Consider the following 18,390-nt stretch of genomic DNA (forward strand, 5'->3'; position numbering starts at 1 on the left):
GCTCAGTCTCGGCTCCATAGTTGAGCAACATGTCGACCACCTCTATCCCGGGATAACTTTTCTGATACCACCCAGCAGCCCATCCGAGCGGCGGAAGAAAGGCGCAGTCGGGATCCTGGTTTGGGTCGGCGCCGGCTTCGAGGAGGAATCTGATAAACTCGGGCCGCTGACGACTCCGACATGCGGCGATAAGTGCCGAACCTTGACGGTCGTATTGCATCGTCAAGATGTCAGGGTCCACCCGGAGGAAGGCCGATACGAGCGGCATTGAGCCCGAGTAGATGGCGGCCCGGATAGGTTCCTCGGCGAGTTTACCGGGCGGATACTCGGCGAGCAGATACTCAACGACCGAGATCTCTTCGGCCCATGATGCGGATGCTAATAGGTATTGAATAGTTGCTTCAGAAGGAGGTGATTCTTCCTCGGCGGCCAGGAAGCATCGGAGCCGTTCAACATCACCGGATGCAGCGACAGACGCCAGAGTCGCGGCGGCCGGCTCGACCTCGAGGGAGAGATAATGCCGATAAGGACCCTGACGCATGCCCCGTGTCATAAACATTGTTTCTTGAAAAGCCCAGTTTTGAGCGTGTTGATCGAGATGTTGGATGAATTGGTTTGCCTTGGGTGAGCCGAGGTCGCTCAAGTCGGAAAGGTGTAGTTGAGTTCCGACCGATCCAGGTAGGCTGCTAAATTGTGGCCTGTTGTGTCACAAGCCTCACCTAACATTCGACAGGCTTCTAAATCGTCTCTCCTTTTGAGGGAACGTTGGTAAAGGCCGTTTTCATCTTGATGGCGACTCGTGTTGGTGAGACAGTCGCAGACCCCTCTTACTCTATTCGTACCCAAGTATCGATGGCGTGCTTTGAGGGGCCGACAGCGCAGAGGGCTGAAGGTCTCACCATATTACATATTCCCTCCGATGGCCTTGTCTAGTCGAGATATTTCAAGTTTTGAAGTAAGTCTGGGAGCAAATCTTGGGCAGCTTTCTTTCCCAAGGTCTGATTCAGATTTGGATTCTCACGCTCTCCTCAGGACATGGTTTTAAGACCATTCAACACCAGTGAGTCTCAACTCAGCCTCATAGGGCTACCTATCTTGATCAACACGTTATACCTGCATCTCATAAAAACCCGACTACCCCAGAAACCTTGTTTCTCCAGAATTGATCCTCACCTAAACCAATTCACTCACCGGCCGTAGAACCGGGACACCTCCGGGAAAAGAGTGGAGCCCTCCCGGCGCCGAACAAGAGTCCGCCTCTAATCTAAGAAAGCAACGAATGAATAGAGTCTAGATCGTACGATAGAAAGACATTTTAACCATCACGGGTTGCTTAAACTTGGACCCTTTTTGCATTGCATGACCCGTTTACTCGTGCATAAAATAAGCCACTCTATCTGCCGCCAAGTTCTCTTTCGTCATTAAGTAATCCCCCGGCTTTTGACGTCACCTCATCCCACGTCCTTTTAGCCTACAATACAATCCCGCTCTCGAGACATGGGCGTCATATCAGCGGCTTTACAACATTGATAGATTTGCAGAAACATCTCTTGACTGCATTCTCTCGTTACCTCTTCGTCATGCCGTATACCAAGGTTGACCCCGCCATCATCGAGGCGCTCGGGCTGGACCCCGCGTGCTCGTCCATCGCTTCTCATGGCGGATCAGGCTTTGCGTCGACTTTCAAGATATCAACGACCGTTGACGGGAAGCCAGTCAACTACTTTGTAAAGACTGGCCCTGGAAAGGAGGCTGAGATCATGTTTCGAGGTATATATTCTATCCAACTACTCTCACAACTATATCCTCTAACACTCATAGGTGAACACGCCTCACTCAACGCCATCGCAGATACAGTCCCCAACTTCTGTCCTCGTTCTCACGCCCATGGAGCCCTAGCCAACCGCGAAGGACACTTCTTCCTTGTGACTGACTTCCTGGACTTGGGATCTTCAGCCCCTGGTGGCACGGGCAGGACCCTCGCTGCAAAGCTCGCCCAGCTACACACAACACCCGCACCCATTCCAGAAGGCCACGATAAGCCCATGTTTGGCTTCCACGTCCCAACATGTTGCGGATCTACTGAGCAGGACAATTCGTGGAAGGAGTCGTGGGCTGACTTTTACGCCGAGAACCGTCTCAGACACATCAGCCGCGAGGCGGCTCGCAATCACGGCTCAGACCCAGAATTTGAAAGGCTCATTGAAAAGGTTGCATCCAATGTTGTCCCGCGGTTGATCGGAGACGACAAAGTCAAAAACATCAAGCCGGTCGTTATTCATGGCGACTTGTGGAGCGGCAACCATTCAAGGGGACAGATTGCTGGCAAGGGTGGTTGTGAAGAGGTTGTGTACGACCCTTCGGTTGTCTATGGCCACTCCGAGTATGAGCTCGGCATGATGATGATGTTTGGAGGCTTCACTCCTCACTTTTGGCGTGAGTATGTGCGGCTTGTTCCCCCAGCTGAACCTGCGGGGGAGTGGGAGGATCGACTGAGGCTATACGAACTGTAAGCCCCCTTTGACCTCTACTTGTGAAAGACACTGACATGTCCCAGATATCATCATCTCAACCACTATGCCATGTTTGGAGGCGGTTATAAATCAGGAGCCACGTCCATGATGAAGGGTCTAATCCACAGGTTCGGACGGGGAGATTAAAGCAGCAAGAAGGACTAATGACAATCATGTCGAATTTGATGAATTTAAATGCAAAATGCCTCTCAACGCCTCAAAGTGATCGCTTGTATAGACCCATCTCTAAGTGTGTTAACCAAAATAAACTCGCCGAAAATGCAGCACTCGTCCAAGATGTGATGATCGTCTCGTTCATGCAGCTAGCATGGCTGGTTGCTTTCTCCTTTCTGCCTGTGCTTCCTGCTCTTGTCTCTGTTCTGCCACGGGCGGTTGAGCGATGGGAACTGAGGGCAACTCTTGCGCGACTTCGGCTTCGAGGGCGAGTAATTCCTCTTCCACTTCTTCCTCGTCCTGGTTCGAGATGCGGCCTCCGAGCATGTCGCTAACTTCCTAGAGGGACGTAAGTAACCATCCATTGTCAAAGGGGTTCCTGGGATGCTCACCTGTTGATATGCGATTGCATCTGCCGTCTCTCCCATCAACTTCTCCACATGCTCTATACCGCCCATCTCAGCATGAATCTCCTGCAGCACCTTTGTTCCCTGCTGCAGTCCAAACAAGACATCCTTTTGTATAAGCGCAAACTCGACATCGGTCGTCAACTTTTCGAGCTGCGCTAGTTGCGCGTCCGTCTTGGCGAGCAGCGACTCCTGGTACTTTTTGCGCCGCAGCGCCAGTAGAGCCCTCTTCTTGTCGCCCTTTGCCAGCATCTGCCTCGCAACCTCGGTCTCCTTGTCGGTAAGCACGCTGATGCGCCGTTGGTACTGATGTAGCTTGTCGCGCTGGTTCTTCATGTCCAGGATCGCCCTAGCGGAGGGGGAGCAAGTCAGTCACGAGCGCAATCGGAGAGGGAGATGGCGGAGTGGTTTGGGAGAGGATAAGAAGCTTACTTGTCCTGGGCTGTTACTTTACTCGCGTTGCCACCCATGGTGAGTATCGCGGCTTCTAGAATTGCCGTGGAATGGCCTGGAGAGGGATTGTTGTCGTGAAATTGCGCAAGATTGGGTCTGCGAGAGTCGGCTCGGCGATTGTCACGAGGGACGAGGGAGACCATCGTCATCGGGCGCAGAAGGGTTCCACAGCTTTATCGATAAGCGGGCCCCTCCAAAGCTTGAGATAAGGAATGCATAAAGTATTCACAACTTCTTGATAATTATTATAATCATGAGCATTAGGCAAGTCTTTTTAATATTCATCAATATGTGATGAGGACTGTCTAAGGTAATCATATCAGAAGAACATAATAATTCAAAGTACAGTACAATTCTTAGAGAGTTCTCTCAAAGCATAAATTAGCCTTATGATGAGGTGCGCCTGCCTTGTCAAGTTCACCAGATTCCTTCCTCCCTCAACAAACTTTGATCAGAACAATCTTTCCAACTCTAATATTGAATATATAACCTGATTGTTTGCTCTCCTCTCCCATCCCCCTATGTTCCTCTTTCATCAATCGATCATCGAGGTGCTGGTCCATCTGTCTTACGTAAGTATCTTCTGCCTCTCCACAGTCACTGCACAATCTTATCGATCGGACCCATCTCAGAATTTCTCTTCTGCAATTCCAAGCGCATACCTACCATACCGTCATGACGCTGGGCGCCAAACGGCCCCGAGTCAACCTCCGACAGGGCCTCGACCGCGATGTCTACCAGATTCTCAAAAAGCTTGAAGACGCTAACGATGGCAAATCTTTCAGGAGCGTCTCTACCGCTTACGACGCCATCAAACATTCCAATTCAAGCCTCAGCCGACAGAAGAAGCGCCCCTTGGAGGATTCGATCGTGCGAGTGCTACAGTTTCGAAAGCAAGAATTGAGCGATTCGAGCGATTCAGAGGCTGCTCTCGAGGAACCGGCGAAACCCGAGGACGACCGATTCTTGCTCAATCGCCAAATGACGAAGCATTGGCATACGGCCCAGAGCCCGTCGGGCCAGAATTCGACACCGCAGAACACGACCACAAGCGAAGCTCCGCGCGCCGTCAAGAAGCGCCGACTACAAGAAGATGGCCAAGAACCAGCAGCGAACGGTGCGACAACGCCAAAGGGCGCCTTGACGGATACCGATGCGCCGGCCATGGAAAAGTCAGACAAGGACAAGACCAAGAAGGCCTCAAAGTCAAGCCGCTTCAGAGTCGAACATCCTTCGGATCCTCTACTTCTCGGTGGTGTGAGCGATATCTATTCAGACCTAATGCGCATCACTGAGCCCGCGCTCAAATGGCCCGAGTTGTATGCGACCAAGAGTTGGCGAAAAGTGCCAGGTATTCTATTGTCAGGCCCGCCAGGCATTGGCAAGAAGTCATTGGTCAAGTCTCTTGCGGCCAAACTTGAGGTCCCAATTGTTTCTCTTGGGGGTTGCTTTGAGGACCCTGAACGCATGGAAAGGAGCTTGAACGATGCGATTGATGAAGCAATGAGGCTCGCCCCTTGTATTGTCCTCATTGAGCAACTCGATTGGTACATGTCGAAACCAGGAGGCAGCGGGCACAACGAGAGTCACCGTCGGACCGTTACACAGTTTATGCGACAGATGCAACGGCTAAAGGCGGATCAAGAGAAGGACGGACACGTTCTGGCCATGGCGACGACTTCGAGGATCACGGATGTCGACCCTACGGTGTTGAAAGAGGGTTTGTTTGAGCGCACAATTCAGATGAGGATACCCGACCTCGAGGCTCGACAGGATATCTTCAAACACATCACACGAGGCATGCAACTCGCCGAGGATGTCGACTTCCAGGCACTGGCGAAGATGACACACGGCTTCGTTGGTGCAGATATTGTCGTTGTCACGACGCTGGCTCAAGACGCTACAATAGAGCGAATCAGGAACATGGACGAGTATCGGAACTGCTTTCTCAGCTTGGACGAACCTATTATCGACCCATCAGCAGACCTTATGGAACTCGCCGATCAAGCACCTCGTCCACCTTTTCCAGAACCCCCTGAGACTCCGGTAACTCTAGAGGACTTCAAGGCGGCCATCAAGGTCTTCACGCCCTCGCTCCGCAAGGAAGGCTTCACAGTCATCCCCAGCGTCACATGGGACCAGGTCGGTGCCCTCGAGCAGGTCCGCAACCAGCTCGACATGTCCATCATTGGGCCCATCAAGAACCCAGAACTCTATCTTGGCGCCGGTATCAACCGCCCAGCTGGATGTCTCCTCTGGGGACCTCCCGGCTGTGGCAAGACCCTTGTTGCTCAGGCCGTCGCCAACGAAGCACAGGCGAGCTTCATCCTCATCAACGGTCCCGAGCTACTCAACAAGTACGTGGGCGAGTCGGAGCGTGCTGTGCGTGAGCTGTTCAACCGCGCCCGCTCTTCCACACCCTGTATCCTCTTCTTTGACGAGATGGATTCACTCGTGCCGAGGCGTGATAACTCTTCCACCGAAGCTGGTGCTCGAGTTGTCAATGCACTGCTGACAGAGCTTGATGGCGCTCGTGATCGTGCTGGCGTGTACGTCATCGGCACAACCAACCGTCCGGATATGATAGATCCGGCGATGCTTCGACCTGGCCGTCTCAGCGTTCAGCTCTTCCTGGATCTCCCAACAACAGACGAACGAGTCGACATCCTACACGCCATCTACCGCACAAATCATCCATCAGCCACACCAACTGAACTCAACCACCTCGAGCCCGTCGCACGGGACAAGCGGTGTGACGACTTTAGCGGTGCTGATCTGGATGGATTACACATCCGGGCTGCCGAGAACACTGTGAAGCGTGTGTTGAAGGGCGAGAAGAAGAAGCCAGAGATTGATGAGCAGGACTGGGAATATGCCCTGACGACGACACGTCGTAGTGTGCGCAACCCAGAGTCGTACAGGAAACTGGAAGCCAAGATGAGGGAGTCTAACTGATACCATACCTTTAGAGATTGTACATCTTTTGAAGAATTTAATGATGTATTCTGATGATAATTGCTTATATCGTGATGATGGGGATTTCGTATTATCATGTCCATTACTCTTCTTATAGCAATACTTATGGTCCATATGTGATGATCATTTCAGTTGATTCATGATGCGAACCATTGTCGATCATCAACTTCATCCCTCCAAAGTCTCAGCCACCTCATGGCTCAACCTCCAAAGCCCAATCAACTACCCCCTTCCACCTCCTTAGTCAGGGGCAAGAGAAAAAACCCCCGATGACATCCCGTGGGTCCCGATCCGCCGCAAATCTGTTGCCGCATTCGCCGCACCCGGAGCAACGGAAATAGCTCGGCGAGCTAAACCAGAAACAAGACAAGAAAAAAAAAAAAAGTTGGCTTGTCCTCATGATCGGAAAATCTTGGTAGCTTTTTCTTTTCGTACCAGCTCAAAACCGCGCACCCGCCCCGGCTATCGGTGGCTCATGACTTGTAGTGAATGACTTGTCATCGAAAATTACATGGTTGAGATTGGTCGGCGATAAAGAGAAGATGGATCGGGGAGGTCGGGAGAGCAAGATCGGCGACCACCCTTTTTTTTTTCGGTTGTCATGGGTGCTACCAGGAATGACGTTAAGGTCATACACAAGGAAATGCATGAGATCAAGACATTACAGTCAATCAATTAATTTTCTTCATCAAAAAATCACAAGGCTCTGGATAATGAAAAGGGCGGATTCATTTTTTAAATCGTAGATTCTATTCCGCCCCCCTTAACCAACGCCTGGCTTTTCTTCTTCTTCTCTGTCTCGGGAGGACGAAGAAAACGCATAAAGAGGAGATGGGAATAGGTACAAGCACCGTTGTCTTTCTAAGTGCTGCATGGTCTATAAGTACAATCGCCCCCTGGCGCGGTCCCTCGTCTATCAAAAAAGTCGTAACATTACACGCGATGTCTTTTGGTCGCTTAAGCACAAGAGTCCTTGAGGTAGCTGTTGATGCAAGGGTTAGCCATGGTTCATGTAAACACACGCGACATCGGAGTCGCAGAGAGTAAAAACTTACGCAATGAGGTCGTTTCGGTCCTTGGCCTTCTTCAGGCCACCGAAAGCCATCTTGGTGCCGGGGATGTACTTCTTGGGGTTCTCGAGGTAGTCGAAGAGGGTCTGGTCGTTCCACTCGACACCCTTCTGCTTGTTGGCGTCGGTGTAGGCGTAGCCCTCGACGGTACCACTCTTGCGGCCGAAGAGGCCGTGCAGGGCAGGGCCGATCTTGTTGCCGCCGTCCTTCTCAACGGTGTGGCACTGAGCACATCGGGTCTTGAACAGGTTGGCACCCTTCTTGACGTCGCCTGAGGGAATGTCGAGTTAGCACACGAGTGAAAATGCGGATCCGGTGCGGTGCCGGGTGTGAGCGCTGCTGAGAGGGATTGAGGACGAGGGTGAGATTGCGATGCCGGTGAATGGCGTCGCACAGGCTGTTGGTGAGCCATTGTCGAGAGAATCTTGGTCAGGAGGGAAGCCTTGTCTGGGTAAAATAACGCAGGCTTAAAGAGACACAGCTCGCGTGCCCGCCGTCAGCGGTCGCCGCCAAACCCTCAAAAGACCCAAAACTTCAAATTGAAGTCGTGGAATCCTCTGCGCTGAAGCTCCTCTGTCTCGCGATCCTCAATTGACCTCCCAGCGGCGCTCGCGGTCCCGGCGCAAACAAAGAGCGTGGAATTGCTGCATAGAAAAAAGGGCACTTACCGCCAGCCATTGTGAATGTTAGGTATGAATTAACGGGTAAGGATGAAGGTGAGGTGAGGCTCGAGCCAAGGTCAAGAAATGGATCTTGAAGATGTGTGGTTGGTAATGGAGAGAGGGAGAGAGGATGAAAAGGAAGGAGGGAGAGAAGGAAGAAAAAAAAAGGGAAAGAGGCAAAACAAATCTTTATGACAGCATGACACCCCGCCGAAAGGGCCGCCCGCCGCCCCGGTGTGCGCCTGCCTTGGCCATCTGCCCGGGAAGTTTGCTCACTTTTTCGCCAACGGCCGTTCGGCAGCCACCTGTGGCTGGAGTAGATACAACCAATCAGGGAGCGAGAATTACGCAGACTGCGAATGTGGCTCCGGGTGAAGTCGGATCATGAGGGCGGGTCCGCGCGGCGGTCTGGTTTTTCCGGGGTAGCAAGTACCTGATGTCAGAGCCCTTGACCCTTTTTGGTTTAGATCGAGCAAACGGAGGGAAACAGCGGAGTGGGTCCCCCGCTTCCCGGGTCCGAGTCAGTGCTTGATTTTTTTTAACCCTTCAGCGGACTTCGGAAAAAAGATTCTTCTGAATCGAAAGTGAGGGCATCGCCAAAAAAAACAACCTCAACCCATCAACCTCGGCCTTGAAACGCCGGCCCGGTAGCACGCGGAGGAGACCCAGGATCAGCACAAGCTTCTCTATTACCCAGAAGAGGCACCTCCAACAATGACAACCCGTGCTATAATTCCCCGCTTCCTCCTCCCCCTCCAGGGACCCCTCTGGCGCGGCATCAGCATCCCGCTCTCCCAGAACAGCATCCGAATTCGCTTCGCCAGCTCCTCGACAGAAAAGCCCATCGTTCTCGAGAAGCCCGCACGCTTCAATCCACCTTCCCATGGATCCCGAACAAAGAGGAACCATGTTCCCAAGCACTACGGTCCCGACCTCACCGCCGCCGAGATCGCCGCGCAAAACACCAAGAACTACCCAGGCATGATGGCTCCCGAGGGAACCTGGGCGCATTTCTTTTGGCACAGCAGGCTTCTTCACACTTTTATCACCATGGTGCGTTAAACTCACAACTCAATTGCTCCCAATGGGTAGCAACGAGCAAATCACACCACCGATGCTAACCCCTCACAGGGCACCCTCTTCGCCCTCGGCGTCTTCACCTTCTTCATGAACTACGCCTACAACTCGCCCTACAAGGAGCTCGTGCCCCCCATTTCAGACCTCTGGACGCACCCGATCCACTTCTTCGTCGCCTGGAAGAACGTTATCCTGCTGCACGAACAGGACAAGGCCGAGAAGGCCGTCGAGCACCGAACCCGCCACCTCGACGACGTCGCCAAGCGCCGCTACTTTATGAAGATGCACGGCATCGAGACCAAGGACCCCGTTTCCATCGTGTTTGGCAAGGGAGAGGAAAAGTCTGAGGATGAGCTCGAGGCCGCTGCCATGGGACGGGAGCCCCCGCAAAAGACCGAGGAGGAGAAGAAGCCAGAGGAGCCCAAGAAGAAGTGGCTTGGTATCTTTTGAAATGTATAAAAATGGCAACCAAAAACTCAAATCTGCCTGTAAAATAGCTGTAGCATAATGAGCCCACGCCTTCCAAGACGCAGTTTGTATGATTACATCGGATATTTAGCCTTTTACATCTCGTTGTGTTCTATGCCACAGTGATCAATCATGGATGTTTTATCATGTCAGCTCAACGCCCTCCAGACCATCCAACACATCATCCGCAACACCACCCTTCTCCAACACGGCCTGTATTATACCATCCATGACACCAAACTTGGTTCCTCCCAAAGGCGCCTTCCACACTCCCTCAGTAGTCTGTGCATCACCTGCCTTCTTCGTCCCATTGGTATTCGTAGTATGCGGCACACCGGGTGGTGTGAGTCTCGAAGGTGGATCAACAGTCCGGATAGACAGCAACCTAAGCTGGCGGTCCGTAGAGTCGACTTCCATATCACCCTCCGTCTTGACGCGGCGCACCTCGGCCACAGAAACTGCCAGCGCCGTCTCCGCGACAGCAAGCTCTTCCTTGGCTGGGTCGAAAATGGTGTTGTCGCCGACTGCGACGACCAGCAGAGTAATTGGGGGTCGCGATCCAGCTGCGCCAGCACCTTCGCGCGGGTACAAGAAAGTCGAAGCCTCCCAATCGTCGTCAAACATGGGGTCTTCGTCACCCTCCGACTTGAGGCGCGGGAGGCGCGTAGCCAGGAGGGCGAGGTGGGTTGTGAGTGAGAGAAGGGGGAGAGGGTATGCCAGCGGAGGCGATATTAGCAGAACCTGTGAGTTCGGTCAGCATCAGTCTTGTCGCAAGAACACGGGTAACCCGTAGATGTCACACTTACGTCGAGGTATAGCCTCCAGTGAAACCGCCTGTTGATCCTCAACTTCTTGGCAAACTCCTTGTCAGCCAAGAGCGCTTCTCTCAGCATCTCAGCCAAAAACACAGTCGAGGCATCATCATCCCTCTGTCCGGGAATTTCCACCGCCAGCTCGATCCAGTCACCCCTCGTCCTATCCTCTTCGCCCTGGTCCTCCTCTCCGCCAGCCGTCTTTTCAATCTCGGCCTTGACTCCCACGATGGCTTCGGTGCCGTCGGCAAATTGAACTCGCGCGCTACCGTTTGTGCCAGGTAGAACTCCAGTCTCAGCCGTCAGGGGGCGGAACTGCGTCGGCGTGCGGCCATCGGGTCGGATGGGGGGTCGAAGTGAGAGGGTGCGGTGGAGGTAGGCGAGCTCAGCAGGTGAGAAGAGGCTTTGCTGCGTCGCCATTGTGATGATGGCGTGCGCTCAGCAGCAGATATGACCGGGGTATTCTTTTCAAGCTTGCAAGATATAGCAATGCTAGTTCTCTATCGGACGCGACGCGAAAATGCTGTGTCGCAAGATGGGTCTCAATCACTCGATGATTTTTGATGTTTGGAAAAGGTTGGTCCTTCACCGAGGTGAGTGATAAGATAAAGAAAAAAGCTAGGTGTGGTGGGTGGGTTGCAGATTGCGGGGTGCTTGATGGAACCTCTGGCCTTGATCCATTCCACAGGCACTCAACTCAGTTCAACTTACAGCTCACAACTTGCAATTATTTATGAAAAATTTCGGCGTGATACTTATCCACCTTGCTTCATGTTTCGCCAGCATCATCGTCAAATCATCATCAATTCTCTATAGATTCATACAAGCCCCCCTGTCCCAAGTAGAGCCCTATCCTCTTCGTGGCGTGAAATCCAAACAAATTCGGTCTATCAAATCTGGCCCAACGGCTGCAACAAGCTCTGCAACTCCAGCCTTCAATCCCGGATAATCCTCCACGCCCCGTTTGTCCCAAATGACAAGATTTGACGTCTTGTACAATGGTCCATCTGGCCTGATCTTCAACGCGATGTTGTCCAGATCCCAGTCAGCCACCGAAGAGAGAGGAGGAATACCTGGCATGTTGACGTTGAAGAGCCAGTCATCTTCATCATCTCCAGACTTCGAGCCCTCTGATTCGACATCAGACTTGTTGCTCATATCCATATCCTCATCAACGCTCAATGGACCATGACCATTGTTAGACTCCCTCTGCTTCTCCAAGGACAGGCTCACAAACGCCTTCTTGTCCAAGAGATCCAACATCTTTCGATCCAAAGGATCCCAGGTAAGTGAGTTCGGATCAAGAATAAACTGCGGTGAATAGTCAATCTTGTACCGCATCTTGGGGCAGCTGTGAATGTAAAAGCCTGGGTACCACCATCCATAACCCTCCTCGATGGACAGAGCAATCTCGTAGAGCGCACCGAGCTTTCCCGGCGCCCACTTGTGAATGCTCTCATGGTAGAGGAAGTAGACTGAGCTTACACACTCGGGCAAGAGATCAAGCACACCGATCGCCACGAGCTTGCCGTCCAACCTATAGCAATGATGATAAGACCCAAGACGGCGCTCTTTGCCATTCGAATCCACCATCGTCTCTCGTCTCAGGGGTGAGCTGCACAAGAAACGCTTGAACCCGCCAGCAGTTATTTTGCTCGGCCCCTCCTTGTGTACCACTCTCTGGTAGTTCTCATAGACCTCAAACTTTTCTTCCGTGAAATCATCTGTCTCCAGAGTCACGACAAGCTTGTGCGCAGCCTCAGGGGGGTTGAGCAACTGAGCATCCTCGGCTTCGTGAACCCGCTCGATCAGGTCAAAGTGATTATCTCGCTTCTTTGCCTGGTCACGCGACTTTGGATGAAGACGAGCAACCTCTTTCGTATAGGTCTCGCCCATGACGTACCTGTTGAAGCGGTTGATGGTCTGTCGTTGGTCCCTGGATGGCTTGAACTGGCTAGAGTCGAGACGTATGGTGTAATGAGGACAACATGATCGACGCTGGTCAGGTCGATACATGAGCGTACCAGAACGCCTCCAGCACCTACCAAGAAGCGTCTGGTAGAACCCGGCACTCAGTGATGATGCAGAGGCGTAGTAAGAGTAGCCTACCATCCCACGTACTAGTTAGCCTCGCCTGTCCCTCGGTGCCTGGTGTGGAAGGAGTATGACAAAGAGTGGAAGGGATATTGACTTGGCACGTGTAGAGTCTCTCCCCCATGATACGACTATGCGGGAACTAGAGTCTCGTGCCGTCAGTGGAGCAGGTGTTGAGGCGTTCGGGGAAGCAGGAAACGGGGAGGTGCAGGGGCTGGGTTCACGTTTTGACTGACTGTTGCCACGCTTTCCACAGTAGCCGCATCTTGATGACTTGGAGTAGGCTAATCGTCGGTCAGCATTCGGTCAAGAAGGAGGTACGAATGACAATTGCGTGGGGGATGAGTGGTAGAAACTGAGACTTTGTGAGGTGTCAAGTGTAGAACACCGAGCGTGGGGGCCAAGACATGAGATGCGTGTAAGAGGCAGAAATCGTCACGGGGAAAGGTACAGCCAGATTATAGACAGGCATATGATGGGTGTCAACGGAAATGGCCTCGGAGCATTAGCCATGTACAAGACTCCTGGCCCTTGAACAGACCCGCGACGGCCCGACCTGAGGACGATTCCGATATCCGACTAGACCTGAAGCCTTGTCCATGGTAGTCAGAGGATCACGGCATAGCATTGAGTTGTGTCATGACATTGACAGACTTCCCAGGCAGAGGCTCGAGGCGTATCATGCGCGCATATGCGGGTGATGCAAAAGCTGGAGAAGGCACTGGTGCCAGCAATAGTCTTGTCACACGTTCCAGCAAAAGATGATGACCGTACGAATACGGATGCTGGGATTGGCGAACAAAGAAGCCGGCAGACCCATGGCTACATGAAGGGCAGCGGCAGGAGCATCAACAACTTGTTGAGAGTAATTGTGGGCGGGTGTGCACAAGCTGAAGGGCCATTGACGTTGAAGTTGGCAACCCGGACATTGGCCCGCAAGCATTGAGATTGGATCGCGGAAACTGTGGGACGTGGGATCCAATTCCTTCTGGTTGACAGACTGACAGACAACCAAGGCCGAGGCAAGTCGAAGCCGTAGCCAGCCTAAATTGACATGGAAATTGAAGTGGATGTGCTGTAAGTGTGCAAGCAAGTGAAGTGGAAATGGAGCAACGTGAGCGAGCGACTTGGCCCGGACGGGGAAGACGGGGGCGCCACGGGGAACGGCCGCGGCGGAGCTCAAGCGCAGGCGCCGGCAACCAACGACAAGCCGGCATTGCACCACGCGCGCAAACGGTTGGAGCAGAACAAGGGAATAAGCACTCACCAATTGGCGAGATATACTCGTACCGCAACGACGCATCTTCAGGGATGCGCATGCCACTGGGTTCCATCGTGGGCCTCGAGGCAGCACCGGCAGCACCACTGGTCACTGGAGCCGCGTAGCTGAAAAAGCACCCAGCCTTTTGACAAAGCTCTGGCGATGGATTGCCTGAGACGGAACCACCTGGAGCCGTCGTCGACCGAAGAGGGGCACCGGGTCTATGTATGTGCTGTAGCTGTAGGTATGGATCTCACGGACCACGACGAGTTGGAGATGAGGACGTCACCCACGAGGTAGGCTACCCAGGACGGGCAAGTCGGTGCGTGAGGTACCGCCTGCGTCCGGCGGGATGGCTCGCGGGTGGAGGGGCGGATTCCCGGGCGAGCCTTGCTTGGACGGATGGAGGGGGCGTGTGAGTTTGTGCTTGTTGAGCAAAGAAGCGATCGCGTGCCCGCCAATTCCCCTCTTGAAACAAGGGGAAACAGTGTGTGCGTGAGCGTGGGATGTTGTGTGTGTCTGTCTGGCTGGCGGAAGAAGGTTAACCGAACTGGTTGCTTGCTTGCTGGCTGCACACGGGATGATGACGACCCAGCGTTGGTCGACCGACGGTGATCGTGTGCGACAGGCAGTCTAGCTTGACCAGCAGTTGCGAGCCGGCTTCGATCTGGGCGACTAGGGGGAGCAACCGAACAGGGGTTCAGCAACCCAAAAGACACACAGGAGGGGGAGCTTCTGAGGCAGACGAGGCAAACTGCGCGGATCGATCCAGGATCTGGGATCCGATGAAAGGCGCGGGCACTTCCAGCCGGCAGAACTGCAGAGACAAAAGGTCGTCTGTCTGTCAGACCGTGACCGGTGAGGAAAAGTCGGAAGATGAGAAGTGGGCGCCTGGTGGGTTTTTTGGACGAGCTTTGAGGAAGGGAGATGGTGAAGATGGAGATTGGAGGTTGGAGCTGGAGACGCACGACGTTTGAAGATCAACAAACGGCTCAGCACCTCAGGCGAGGCAACTGCGAATGACGGGTGCTGCCAGCCAGCTCCAGCTCCTTCCAACTGCGGGGTGATGCCGATACCTACACCGGCTCCATCCTTCACTACCGGGCTATCTTCCACCTTGACGTGTCTTGATAGCAGCTCTATAACTGTGTCAAACAAGAATAAATAGCCTCAATCTATCTGATGCAAAAAGACTCCTTCTACGCAACTCCTTCCAAGGCATGTCATGATTTTCTTTCACTTGCACGCATGCACAAACATGTGTCCATGTCTTGGAGCCCTGCCAGGCCTTCTCCGATAGAGTGGAGGACAAAGGGTGCTACTCCAGGGTCCAGCCCAACGGATCCGACCGCTGAGGTTCCCGAAATATGTACAGAAAAGTAGCTTGCAGGGGGGTTGACAGATAGGTTTCTGCCCATTTTTTGCTTCTTTCTTTCTCTCCCACAGCATAGAGGTGAGGTGGGCTTGCTTTTACGGTGAAGGCTCAGACACCACGGCCAGTAGGAACATGACCCGACCTCCCAACACACACTCACACTCGACGCGCGACAAGGCTGAGCCGTTGTGTCACCAACTGGTCGATTTTCCCATCCCATGTCATGCTGATGGAGGGGACAGAGGTACATGTCCAGGGCCGGGAAAAATGAGATGAGATTGGAGAAGACGCAGGAAACACGATCGCCCTGGCTGATGGTGGCCAATCCCCAAACGTCGACGACGGCCTGTTTCCTCTATTCCTTGCATGCTGCAGCTCTCGGCTGCGGCGAATGAGAGGAAAAGCAAAGAACCTACCGGCCTAGTGTCAAAAAGTGGACGGTTCCAGGGCCACGACGACAACCGACAATGACTTGCTTGCCTTGGCTTCCTTGTGCCTCCTTGGGGAGAGGCTCCATCTCTGTGCAGGTTTCGAATGCTTCTGTCTGTGTAGAGGCCAAGAGTCACGGCACCCATTCCCTCTATCGTCCGACGTGCGGGCTTTTTCCCATCCTTTCGTTTCTTTTCCTCGGGCCTTAGCATCCGGTGTTAGTGGACGTTGGGAGCTGCGGAACTAGATACGCTATGAAATTACCGGCATGAAGGTGATTGGCATAACCAGAGACTCTTTATTGTTGAAGAGAACCGACGGAAGATGGCCGGCGGAATAGACCTGGACAGGCAATGCCAAGCATAAATGCACACCATCTGCCAATTAGCGACTTGAACGATATGACGTTCTGGGTGAGAGATGAAAGGCAAACAAGACCAGGTTTGTTAACTTACAAGGCCGTCATCGGATGTCGACGATAGATGCGCATAACCCCAATTGGAACATGCCGACTCCCAGTGACAACTTTTCTGCACTGGAAAACGCTTCCTTCAGCCACGGGGGCCAGGACGACGAGGCAGAAGGCTCACATCAACGACGACATGCTTGTAACTGTACTCCTCTGTACGGAGCAATGCAGTACAAGCGCCGGCCCTTCTGCCCCTCCCCCTCACCTCCCACCTTACTTAGGTGCATCGTACGTCAGGGTAAAGTGGTACAGCGCAGAAGCTGGCCGTGGGCGACGATGAACCTATCATTGGCAACATGTGAATCGAGAAGAGGCCAAGCTTGGAGTCCCCGCGAGCGAGACGCCGCAAGCCCCCCTAGTCCATCTCCCCCCTCCAGCGCCATGGGTACCCCACGCCCTGCGAGCGAGCGCAGAGCTTGCGTCCGCGTGCTGATATACCGACTCGAGACGTGGTTGCAAAGGGACCTGACCCAGATCCAAGACTTTTTTTCTCTGCTCCAAGGGCCTGGCTGATGGCCGACCGGGCTTGCTAGAGTGCATGGCCGTGATGCATGCCCGCTTCCCTTTTGGGCGTATTGTTGTACGATGAGTTATGGACGCTGACGCTATTATTTCTTCACCCTCTTTCAGTTGACAGTTTCTAAGCCTTTTCCGTCACGATTCATGAACACCCATGATACAAGATGCTTTGAGAGCTTATGAGAGAGTCACAAGAACCCGTCAGCCACTCTCAATGCCTACGGGGTAGATCGTCGCGCTCACATTGACATGCTGCTGCTGCACATGCCACATTCTTACAGTGACGGCAGCCTGAGGCGAGCTTCCTTTCTCATTCTGTTCTTAGTGGCACCACGCAACGCACGCTCCGTCATGGTCATGGCACAGCTCGGCCCTGATTCTCCATCCTCCCAAGCCCCAGGCCGTGGGTTCTGGGCGGGACGAGCGGAGACGACGGGCCCAGCGATAGACTGTTTCCATTTCCAGGGAGAGCCTAGGCCAGAACTCGCTTGACTGAGGGTGCCAGTGACGGGGAAATAGGGGATCTCTCTTTGGCACCCTTTGCCTCGCAAGTTTGTCTTTTACTGGTCTTGTGCCTGTACTTTTCGCACGTAGAAGCCTGGGTAAGAGATTCCTTGCATGCACCCTCCTACTCCTTTCAACCATCTTGCATCTTCCATCTCCTCTGTTAGTCTCGCCAGGGCGTCTCTGATAGGAAGAAAAGGGGGGCGTGGCCTCACCAGGGCAAAAAAAGACAGACAGAAAAAAAAAATCCAATGATGGCACTCTCCCCATCGCATTACCCCCCATGTGCATCCCATGCTTGTCTGCCACATCCATCCTCCTCCACGCCCATTGCCCTACTGAGAAGGTATAGTATAGCACCGTGGTACATCCCAGGTTGTCCCTGGCTTGTCTTGCAGTCTTGCTCTGGCAGAGAATGAAGCTTTTTTACGGGGACAGGTGATGGCCAGCCTATCCATGTTCCATCGACCACGGGCGAGCTACCAGATTAGCTCGAGTATAAAGCCAACTGGCTCTGTCACCGCCGGCATCTCAGTTCTAGTCTGAGAGTTGGACGGCACGAGACATGTAACGGTTGGATGTCTACCTGTTACCAAAGCACCTTTACCTCACATTTGCCTTGCTCTCGTTTATCTCTACTCTTATACGCCAGCTCTCTGCCATTGGCCCTCCTTTTACCTTTATCCCAGCTGCCCTCATCTTTGACTTTCGCTTTTACAAGCGTCACCTTGACGAACAGACTTTCTTGAGCCACGTGCTGAGCTCTTAGCATTGGACTCTGCAAGGTTTCGGTCGCTACAGCACCTACCAGGATCCCCGGGTTGTTTGGCGAGACACCTACCCTGCACCTCACAACTCCAGTACCTGTGCGACAGGCCTCTTTTTTTGGTGTCCATCGATATCCATCTTGTAACTAACTAATCGAGCTTCTTGTCGAAAGATCTCGCCTCCGACCTCGCTTCCGGTGAATTTACCAACGGAGTATTCTCGCCGATAACTCCGGAACACCACCCGATAGAGTTCCTGCGCGCAGTAAATTTAGCCTCTGTCCCTGCCTAGCAGCATCTCTTTGCGTACGGTACCTTGCCAGATTTCTGGCTTGCCCTGGGACATTCATTACTCGTACC

At 53.2% G+C, this 18,390-nt stretch overlaps 7 protein-coding genes across 7 annotated transcripts; 3 read left to right on the plus strand and 4 right to left on the minus strand.

The window, feature by feature from the left end:
* Positions 1 to 1,491: 1,491 nt before the first annotated feature.
* On the plus strand, positions 1,492 to 2,728 carry NECHADRAFT_104325 (uncharacterized protein). The gene is made up of 3 exons (XM_003047925.1): positions 1,492 to 1,770; positions 1,822 to 2,509; positions 2,558 to 2,728. The coding sequence occupies exons 1-3, from the start codon at positions 1,581 to 1,583 to the stop codon at positions 2,658 to 2,660; spliced, it is 981 nt and encodes a 326-aa protein (XP_003047971.1). The 5' UTR covers positions 1,492 to 1,580; the 3' UTR covers positions 2,661 to 2,728.
* Positions 2,729 to 2,828: 100 nt separating this feature from the next.
* Positions 2,829 to 3,564, minus strand: NECHADRAFT_40042 (uncharacterized protein; the record flags this gene model as incomplete). Its single annotated transcript, XM_003048106.1, has 3 exons — positions 2,829 to 3,026; positions 3,080 to 3,443; positions 3,527 to 3,564. The coding sequence occupies 3 exons, from the start codon at positions 3,562 to 3,564 to the stop codon at positions 2,829 to 2,831; spliced, it is 600 nt and encodes a 199-aa protein (XP_003048152.1).
* A 658-nt stretch (positions 3,565 to 4,222) lies between these two features.
* NECHADRAFT_93287 (uncharacterized protein) lies at positions 4,223 to 6,502 on the plus strand (the record flags this gene model as incomplete). The annotated part of the gene is made up of 1 exon (XM_003047926.1): positions 4,223 to 6,502. The coding sequence occupies one exon, from the start codon at positions 4,223 to 4,225 to the stop codon at positions 6,500 to 6,502; it is 2,280 nt and encodes a 759-aa protein (XP_003047972.1).
* Positions 6,503 to 7,176: 674 nt separating this feature from the next.
* On the minus strand, positions 7,177 to 8,384 carry NECHADRAFT_69011 (uncharacterized protein). The gene is made up of 3 exons (XM_003048107.1): positions 8,262 to 8,384; positions 7,579 to 7,864; positions 7,177 to 7,505 (listed from the first exon to the last, which is right to left on the minus strand). Exons 1-3 carry the CDS (start codon positions 8,269 to 8,271, stop codon positions 7,481 to 7,483), a joined length of 321 nt encoding a protein of 106 aa, XP_003048153.1. The 5' UTR covers positions 8,272 to 8,384; the 3' UTR covers positions 7,177 to 7,480.
* A 585-nt stretch (positions 8,385 to 8,969) lies between these two features.
* Positions 8,970 to 9,864, plus strand: NECHADRAFT_69013 (uncharacterized protein; the record flags this gene model as incomplete). Its single annotated transcript, XM_003047927.1, has 2 exons — positions 8,970 to 9,308; positions 9,387 to 9,864. 2 exons carry the CDS (start codon positions 8,970 to 8,972, stop codon positions 9,780 to 9,782), a joined length of 735 nt encoding a protein of 244 aa, XP_003047973.1. The 3' UTR covers positions 9,783 to 9,864.
* Positions 9,865 to 9,944: 80 nt separating this feature from the next.
* NECHADRAFT_40151 (uncharacterized protein) lies at positions 9,945 to 11,032 on the minus strand (the record flags this gene model as incomplete). The annotated part of the gene is made up of 2 exons (XM_003048108.1): positions 9,945 to 10,541; positions 10,607 to 11,032. The coding sequence occupies 2 exons, from the start codon at positions 11,030 to 11,032 to the stop codon at positions 9,945 to 9,947; spliced, it is 1,023 nt and encodes a 340-aa protein (XP_003048154.1).
* A 429-nt stretch (positions 11,033 to 11,461) lies between these two features.
* Positions 11,462 to 12,628, minus strand: NECHADRAFT_93290 (uncharacterized protein; the record flags this gene model as incomplete). Its single annotated transcript, XM_003048109.1, has 3 exons — positions 11,462 to 11,765; positions 11,817 to 12,040; positions 12,134 to 12,628. 3 exons carry the CDS (start codon positions 12,626 to 12,628, stop codon positions 11,462 to 11,464), a joined length of 1,023 nt encoding a protein of 340 aa, XP_003048155.1.
* Positions 12,629 to 18,390: the final 5,762 nt, after the last annotated feature.

Source organism: Fusarium vanettenii, assembly GCF_000151355.1.
Source record: "Fusarium vanettenii 77-13-4 chromosome 5 genomic scaffold NECHAsca_12_chr5_2_0, whole genome shotgun sequence".
Taxonomy (NCBI): domain Eukaryota; kingdom Fungi; phylum Ascomycota; class Sordariomycetes; order Hypocreales; family Nectriaceae; genus Fusarium; species Fusarium vanettenii.